This window comes from Orycteropus afer, unplaced genomic scaffold (genome assembly GCF_000298275.1).
Source record: "Orycteropus afer afer isolate SDZICR_OR568_19922 unplaced genomic scaffold, OryAfe1.0 scaffold00110, whole genome shotgun sequence".
Taxonomy (NCBI): Eukaryota; Metazoa; Chordata; class Mammalia; order Tubulidentata; family Orycteropodidae; genus Orycteropus; species Orycteropus afer.
The window spans coordinates 4773134-4782839 of NW_006921697.1; the positions used below are offsets into that span (position 1 = coordinate 4773134).

At 39.5% G+C, this 9706-nt stretch overlaps 1 protein-coding gene across 1 annotated transcript; it reads left to right on the forward strand.

Annotated features, from left to right (window-relative positions):
• The first annotated feature begins 2721 nt into the window (after positions 1 to 2721).
• Positions 2722 to 6182, forward strand: SLC26A2 (solute carrier family 26 member 2). The gene is made up of 2 exons (XM_007943604.2): positions 2722 to 3426; positions 4662 to 6182. Exons 1-2 carry the CDS (start codon positions 2722 to 2724, stop codon positions 6180 to 6182), a joined length of 2226 nt encoding a protein of 741 aa, XP_007941795.1.
• Positions 6183 to 9706: the final 3524 nt, after the last annotated feature.

Below are 9706 nucleotides of genomic sequence, written 5' to 3' on the forward strand. Positions count from 1 at the left end.
AAGTTTTTTGACCCAGAAGCCCCAAGAAGTTGTTCAAAATAGAAGGATATAAGAAGTACACTCACTGCAGCTTGGTCTGAAAACAGAAAGTATGAAGAAAGTTACAGAACATTCTTCTTGAGGATCAAAGAGCTGCTGTGTGTATCCACATATCTGATTGACTTACTCAGGGTCAGTGGTCATCTAAATATATTCTTTTCTTCCTTATATACTTCACCAGACACTCAAGAGTGACTGTTATTTTCTTCTTGTTTATTGGGATGACCTGTGATAGCCCTTTCAGCCTAAATGAAATAATGTGGGTTACTTTTACGTATCTTGTGCTCTTGAGTGGGCTGTGGGTAGGTCCTGGATTGTGGCATCTTAGTACTGCTAGGTTTATAGAACCTCACAAAGGCTTGCTTTTGTCGATTCCAAAACAGAAAACTTCTCATATTCTCCATCTGATATTTTCTGTCTCTCTGGCCAGAGTCACAGATATAATTCATTTGTTTTTCCATTCTTTTAAACATTGTGTGAGCCTGCTGTATTACATGCAGTGAGGAGTACAATGATGAACAAGATGTCTCCTTTCCTTCAGGAGCTTGAGAGACTCTTACTTAACTAATATAAGAGTATGGTTAGTACTATAATAGCAGTGCAAAATGCTATGAGACATAGACTATATCTTGAACTATAGGAGTTCAGCTAGTACTTTGAGAAGAGGTAGCATTTTAAGTGGATTTTAAGAAATGATACTGTCTTGATAGGCAGAAAAGAGAATGGCTATTCTGAGCTAAACAAGAAGCTTACACAATGGCACTGATACATGATGTATTTGGTAAACAGTTTACATTCTACCCCTTGGAGAGCCTAGTTCTTTTTCTTTCTCTTGTACTCTAATTACAAGAATCGCTGTTTGTTGTTCTTCCTGCTTTTGGGTTATTTTTGCCTTTGTTTTCCTATAGTTCTTAGTGTAGGTCTTGCTGCACTAGTTTAGGACTCAGAAATCCTTCACCTGGATAATCTCTGAGTAGAAGTGCAGGGCAATATTATTCCTTCACTCTGCCTGTGTTTCAGAGTGTGTACTGAGAATAGTAAAGAAAATCTTTGCTTGCATGAATGTGTGCCCTGCCCATGGTCCAGATGATTCCATATTAGAACATAGTGGAACAGACCAGAACCTTCAGAGCATATATTAGACACTTACCCCCATCAGCTCTCTCAAGTTCTTGAGATTTGTTATACTTCAGCATCCTTTAGTAACTTCACTCTCCCTTTACCTACAAAGAAAGTGTTCAAAACTCCAAATGCATTCTTACCTAGTTTATTATATTAAAAAAAAAAAAAGAAGGGAGACTTTTAGTTTTAATTTATTAATTTGTTTACTTCCTATTTCTTTACTTTTTGACTCACAAAAAAAAAAAAAAAACATGTATTTTTCCCTTGTCACCATTTCTTTCTATTTATCCTCAACAATTAGTGGGTTCTTTAAACTCACTACCACTGCCATTGCGTCAGTTCCAACTCATAGTGACCCTATAGGACAGAGTAGAACCCTATAGGGGTTTCTGAGGTCTTGGGGAAAAAAAAAAAAAAGGAAAAGGCTCACCTCTTTGCTTTGGGGACTGGCAGGTAGGGGTGAAGGGTTTGAGACTAGACCCTGTCTACCCAAAAGGTGAAAAGTTGGGAAGAAGACAATTGGTAGCATATGGAAGGGAGGACACAGGCCACCCTTTTCTAAAAAAAAACAACTGCAGGGGGAGCCAGGTAGAGATGGAGAAGAATCTTGGTAAGCCTTCTACTCAGCCAATTATTTGCTTTCACTTGGCTGTTTATGATCTGGTTCTGGTCTTTTTTCACTAAGACAGATGAGACTCAACTAAGAAAAGTAGATGTGAGATACCCGTCTGCAAAAACGGCAAGGAGGCCACATGTTCTGACCTCCTCTAATCCCACAAGAGTAAGACAGAATCACCATCAATAGCACAAGGCCTATTACTGCAAGGCCAGACATGCTGCCTCCCTCCAGCCCTTTCACCAACCATTCCTCCCAAAGCACCCACCACCTCTCTCCTGGGTTCGATAATTCACTGCAGTGGCCACACAGAGCTCACAGATTATGGGGTTTATTAGGGAAGCACCAGGCTACAATTCAAGTTCAGGAAAAACACTCAGTCTCTCTCCCAGCCCACTGTCTCTCAGCCAAGTCTCTCACAGTCTCTCCCCCAGCAGTGCATGTCCCTCAGTGTCTTACTCAGCAACGCATGTCTCTTGCGTCTCTTTCCCAGCAGCACGTGTCTCTTTCCGGGGCACATGTCTCTTTCAGCAGCACGTCCTCCTCATCCAGCAGTCAGAGAGTGTTCTGCCTCTAGGAGTTCTCCTTTTGAGCCCGGCAGGGTGGTCAAACTAGACAATCACAGCATCAGAACTCTAAGCACCTGAGAGAGAGTGGGAACCTCCCAGAACATTGTATTGTGCCACACCCAACAGAAATAACCCAGGTGGATAACATTTACAATCAGGAGCTCCTCAGTTGCTCATTCCACCACTGAGTTTACAAGGACTTATGGGTAAAAAAGCCATACTAAGTAATTTACTACACTACACTGTCCCAAAATGAATTCCTGGTAACTTTGATGAATGACAAGACTGTTGAGATGTGTGAGTATAGAAAATTACTGTATCAGTTAACATAGGTGTTTTCTCTAGGATAGGAAGCTGAAGCACGTGTCTCCAGAGATGTCCTTGGAAAATAAAGAACAACATGGCCTTTCACCCAGGGACTCAGCTGAAGAAAATGAGCAATATAGTCCTCAGGCTAACATCCATCTGGAGCCTCAAAAGGAATCAAGTACTGAGTTCCAGGAATTTCAGACCAGTGATCAATGCAGACCTCATTCTAGGATCCATATGGAGCCTCAAGAGAAATCACATACTGACTTCAAGCAATTTATCATCAAAAAGCTACAGAAGAGTTGCCAGTGCAGCCCAACCAAAGCAAAAAATATGATTTTTGGTTTCCTTCCTATTTTGCAGTGGCTTCCAAAATACGATCTGAAGAAAAACATTTTAGGAGATGTGATGTCTGGCTTGATTGTGGGCATCTTATTGGTGCCCCAGTCTATTGCTTATTCCCTCTTGGCTGGCCAGGAACCTGTCTATGGTCTGTACACATCCTTTTTTGCCAGCATCATTTATTTCCTGTTAGGTACCTCCCGTCACATTTCTGTGGGCATTTTTGGAGTATTGTGCCTTATGATTGGTGAGGTGGTTGACCGAGAACTACACAAAGCTGGCTATGACACTGCCCATATTCCTTCTTCTTTAGAAATGTTTCCAAATGAGAGTACGTCATTAAATCGCACGTTACATGGGATGTGTGACAAAAGTTGCTATGCGATTATAGTTGGCAGCACTGTAACTTTTATGGCTGGAGTTTATCAGGTAAGAAACAATGAAATAGGTGTTTGTTTCTGGCAAAAGTAATCACTATACATGAACTTTCAGAGTTATAAGGGATCTTAGAGATCATAATAATTAAATTATCCCTTATTGTGTACCCCAGGAGCTCTGTTGGCATAGTGCCTAAGGCACTTGACTGCTAACCAGAAGACTGGTGGTTCAAACCCACCAGCCACTCCTCAGAAGGAAGGTTGGGCAATCTACTTCCGTAGTGATACTGCATCAGCAACCCAAGGAGGGGTCGCTATGAGTCGGGTCCGACTCGATGGCACATAACAACAACAATATTTTATATTATCAGCCAGTAGAAAGGATCAGAGATGAAATTCTTCTTGGATCTCTCATAGACTCCACTGTTAAGCCATTATCATCTTGCCACTGCATTTTAACTTCTGGGAGTCATTGCTTGCATCAAACCTCTTCTCTGTAACAGGCATTTGGAACCAACAAGGGAAGGAAAGAGTAGCTCACAGTATGTGGTGTTCAGATGAAGAAAAGAGAGAGAAGGGAAAGTACAAGAGTAGTATTTTTGCCTTTTCATTAGCATGTCTCAGCAAGAATAAGGAAAGGAAAAATAGAATTCTGATGAATTATTGGGAATGGAAAAAAAAATAAAAGGTTTTATCTTGGAGAATATAAAATTATTAATATAGAAGGCAGTATGGCATAAACATATGTACTGGATCAGAACAGTTTCTAAAACTGAGGTTACAGAAAATTTTATAATTTTTCAAGTGTGATTCTATTTTGATATTAATTTAATTTTTTGTTTTAGCAGTTAACTTCACTTTCATGGCAATGATTTATAATTAAAGAAAATACATAGATTCTTAATTTGAAGAATTTTTTGCAATTTGAATTTTTAAATGTTTTCTTTTTTTTTTAGTTGTTTTCTTATAGATGGTTGAGCATTGCTTTCTTTTTAAAGGTGCCTGAACCTTATTCATTAAGAAACATTGCACTAGACAGTAGGAATCTTAGGTTCTTGTATCAACTGGGCTAATGAGTAACACTGTGAGTGTGGGCAAATTGCTTAGCCTTGTGAGCCTCAGTTTCTTCTTTGTAAAATGAGAGGATTGACATATGATTGCCTTTTTCTAGTTCTGACATTCAATGATGCTTTGGATAGTATGTCTCTGCAAAGAAATGCCAGGTTAATTCTAGGTTTAGAAGCTCATTTTCATTTATATTTAACACTTGTATATCCTTTCTTCCAGGTAGCAATGGGCTTCTTTCAAGTGGGTTTTGTGTCTGTCTACCTCTCAGATGCCTTGCTGAGTGGATTTGTCACCGGTGCCTCCTTCACTATTCTTACATCTCAGGCCAAGTATCTCCTTGGGCTCAGCCTTCCTCGGAGTAATGGTGTGGGCTCTCTTATCACTACCTGGATACATATCTTCAGAAACATCCATAAAACCAATCTCTGTGATCTCATCACCAGCCTTTTGTGCCTTTTGGTTCTTTTGCCCACCAAAGAACTCAATGAGCACTTCAAGACCAAGCTTAAGGCACCAATTCCTACTGAACTCATTGTAGTTGTAGTAGCCACATTGGCCTCTCATTTTGGAAAACTAAAGGAAAAGTACAACTCCAGTATAGCTGAACATATTCCCACTGGGTTTATGCCACCCAAAGCACCAGATTGGAACTTAATTCCTAATGTGGCTGTAGATGCAATAGCTATTTCTATCATTGGTTTTGCTATCACTGTTTCACTTTCTGAGATGTTTGCCAAGAAACATGGCTATACAGTAAAAGCAAATCAGGAAATGTATGCTATTGGATTTTGCAATATCATTCCTTCCTTTTTCCATTGCTTTACTACTAGTGCAGCTCTTGCAAAGACATTGGTTAAAGAATCAACAGGCTGCCAAACTCAGCTTTCTAGTGTGGTCACAGCCTTGGTTCTTTTGCTGGTCCTCCTGGTAATAGCTCCTTTATTCTTTTCCCTTCAGAAGTGTGTCCTTGGGGTCATCACTATTGTAAATCTTCGGGGAGCCCTGCGTAAATTTAGGGATCTACCCCAGATGTGGAGGCTTAGCAGAATGGATACAGTTATCTGGTTTGTTACTATGCTGTCCTCTGCACTGATAAGTACAGAAATAGGCCTGCTTGTTGGAGTTTGTTTCTCTATGTTTTGTGTCATTCTCCGTACTCAGAAGCCAGAGAGTTCATTGCTTGGCCTGGTGGAAGATTCTGAAATCTTTGAATCCATGTCTGCTTACCAGAACCTTCAGACAAAGCCAGGAATCAAGATTTTTCGTTTTACAGCCCCTCTCTACTACATAAACAAAGAATTTTTTAAATCTGCTTTATACAAAAAAACTCTCAACCCAGTCTTAATAAAGGCAGCTCAAAAGAAGAAAGCAAGGAGAATGATGAAAGAGGAAACAGTGACTTTCAGTGGAATCCGGAATGAAGTTTCAGTGCATCTTTCCCATGATCCCTTAGAGCTCCACACGATAGTAATTGACTGCAGTGCAATACAGTTTTTGGATACAGCAGGGATCCATACCCTGAAAGAAGTTCGTAGAGATTATGAAGCCATTGGTATCCAGGTTTTGCTGGCTCAGTGCAATCCCTCTGTAAGGGATTCCTTGGCCAGGGGAGAGTATTGCAAAAGGGAAGAAGAAAACCTTCTCTTCTATAGTGTGTATGAAGCGATGGTTTTTGCAGTAGAATCTCAAAATCAGAAAGGAATGTATGTTCCCAATGGTCTGAATCTTTCCAGTGATTAAGAAAGTAGCTGCAAAGAAGAATAATGTCTAGTTAAAATTTTAAACTATTGGCTAGACATTATACTTCCTTTGAAACAAATGGCCTTTGTATATACATCAATGTAGCAGAGCTTATAGTTAGAATAAAAAAGAAAATACTTTGATTTTAAGCTTTAGTGCAGATAGGAGGTATTCTCCTTGTTGTTAGGTGCCATTGAGGTGGCTCTGACTCCTAGTGACCCTATGTACAACAGAATGAAACACTACCTGGCTCTATGCCATCCTCACAATTGTTGCTGTGTTTGAGCTCCTTTTTACAGCTACTATGTCAATCCATCTCGTCAAGAATCATCTTTTTCACTGACCCTCTACCGAGCGTAAAGTCCTTCTCCGGGAACTTGTCCCTCCTGATAACATGTCCAAAACAAATGAGATGAACTACTGGCATCCTTCCTTCTAAGGGGCATTCTGACTGTACTTCTTCCAAGACAGGCCTGTTCATTATTCTGTCAGTCCATGGTATAATCAGTATTCTTTGCCAATACCATAATTCAAATGTGTCCGTAATTCTTTGGTCTTTCTTATTCATTGTCCAGCTTTCACATGCATAAGAAGTGATTGAAAATACCATGGCTTCCGTAAAGTGCACCTCAATCCTCAAACTGACATCTTTGCTTTTTAACACTTTAAAGAGGTCTTGTGCAACAGATATGCCCAATGCAATATATTGTTTGATTTCACCAAGTAAAACGGAATCCTTCACTACTTCGTTATTTTCTCTGTTTATCATGATGTTGCTTATTGGTGCAGTTATGAGGATTTTTGTTTTCTTTATGTTCTGGTATAACCCATACTGAAGGCTACAGTCTTTGATTTTCATCTATTCAAACAACTGCTTCTTGGTCAATGTACAGGTTCCACATGAGTACAGTTAAATGTTCCGTACTTCCCATTTTTCATGATGTTGTACATAATTTGTTATGAACCACACAGTTGAATCTTTGCATACTCAATAAAACACAGGTAAACATCTTTCTGGTATTCTCTGCTTTCAGCCAATATTGATCAGATCAGTGATATCCCCTGTTCTACATCCTCTTTTGAATCCAGCTTGAATTTCTGGCAGTTCTCTTTCAATGTACAACTACAACCACCATTTTATAATTATTTTCAGCAAAATTTTATTTGTGTGTGATAATAATGATATTGTTCCATAACTTCTGCATTCTGTTGGATTATCATTCATTGGAGTGGGCATAGATATGGATCTCTTACAGTCAGTTGGCCAGGTAGCTTTCTTTCAAATTTCTTGGCATAGATGAATAAGTGTTCAGTGCTTCCAGTGTTGCATCTGTTTCTTGAAATATCTCAATTGGTATTCCATCATTTCCTTGTTTTACACCAATTCCTTCATAGCAGTTTGGACTTCTTCCTTTAGTACCATTGGTTCTTGATCATATGTTACCTCCTGAAATGGTTGAATATTAACCAGTTCTTTTTGGTGTAGCAATTCTGTATTTCCTCCATTGGAAGCTGTCAAAATGGAATGGAATGTTGAAGATAGATATTCTAGGCATTAGTGAGCTGAAATGGACTGGTATTGGCTATTTTGAACTGGATAATCATATGGTATATGGTCTACTATGTCAGGAATGACAAATTGAATAGGAATGGTACTGCATTTATTGTCAAAAAGAACATGTCAAGATCTATCTTGAGGTACAGCACTGCCAGTGATAGGATAATATATATATGCCTACAAGAAAGACTGATAATATGACTATTACCAAATTTATACACTAACCACTAATGCTAAAGATGAAGAAACTGAAGATTTTTACCAACTTCAGCAGTCTGAAATTGATCAAACATGCAGTAAATAATACTGGTGATTGGAATGTGAATTGGGAATGAAGAAGTATCAGTAATGGGAAAATAGGCCTTGATGATAGAAATGATGCTGGAGATCACATGATACAATTTTTGCAAGACCAATGTCCTATTCATTGAAAGAACCTTTTTCAACAACATACATGGTGACTAAATGTGGACCTGGCCAGATGGAGTACACAGTAATCAAATCAACTACATCTGTTGAAAGACAATGGAGAAGATTAATATCAGTCAGAACAAGGCCAGGGCTGACTGCAGACCAGACCATCAGTTGCTCATATGCAAGTTTAAGTTGAAGCTGAAGAAAATTAAAACAAGTCCATGAGACCCAAATTACAACTCTGAGTATGTTATGTTGTTGTTATGTGCCTTCGAGTTGGACCTAACTCATAGCAACCCCTCCTTGGGTTTCCGAGGCAGTATCACTACGGAAGTAGATTGCCCCATCTTCCTTCCAAGGAGTTGCTGGTGAGTTTGAACCGCCAGCCTTCTGGTTAGCAGTCCAGTGCCTTAGGCACTAAGCTACCAGTATATCCCACCTGAATTTAGAAACCATCTCAAGAATAGATTTGACTCATTGAGCACTAATGACTGATGCCCACACGAGTTGTGGGATGACATCAAGAGCATCATACATGAAGAAAGCAAAAGGTGATTGAAAAAAAAAAGAAAAAAATGGATTTCAGAAGACTCTAAAACTTGCTCTTGAATGTAGAATAGCTAAAGCAAACGAACAGAAGAAGTGATGAAGTAAAATTGCTGAACAAAAGATTTCAAAGGGCAGCTTGAGCAGATAAAATAGTGTTATAATAAAACATCTAAACACCTGGAGATAGAAAACCAAAAGGGAAGAGCATACTTGGCATTTCTGAAGCTGAAAGAACTGAAGAAAAAAATTCAAGCCTCACATTGCAATATTGAAGGATTCTACAGGCAAGTTACTGGAAGATGCAGGAAACATCAAAGAAGATGGAAGGAATACACAGCCACTGTATTAAAAAGAATTGGTCAATGTTCAGCCATTTCAGGAGGTAGCATATGATCAAGAACTAAGGTATTCTTGGAATGCAATAAATATTGAACTGTAAAGTAGCCCCAAAACTTAACTACCATCCTGTTTAGAGGATATGCATTTGGAGTCTTCCTTCTTTCAGAGGTAAAAGAGTGAACTTGGGATTTGCATTAGACGTGCTAGAGCCTTTACAGGGCTCTGTGGAGAGGGAGGGGAAAGAGGCAGGGGAAAAATGTTGCACCTGCTCTTGTACCAAAAGATCAAGAGGCTTCTGGAGCATAAGGTCATAACTGGGCAGCTTTGTTCTTTCTTGTGCTTCTCTTTTCCCAGTCTTGGCTCCCCAGACAGTGTAGGATCTTTGCTTTTAGTAAGAAAGTACCATTCCTTTCCTCAAGGCAAGGAACTATGGGCACAGTCACATCAGGAATTCTGACGCTGGGCAGGTTTGTGACATCCTGACAGCCAGCATGCCATTATATAGAACGCCCCTCATAATATAGGGCAGGATGCCAACTCAGCCATTCTGTACATCATTTTAAATGAGCTTGAGGCAAACTGGAGGATAGACTGCAAAAAGAAATGATTGACAGTTTCCCTTAAGATTTGGATTACTTAGCAAATCCTCTCCCTCCCCCACCCA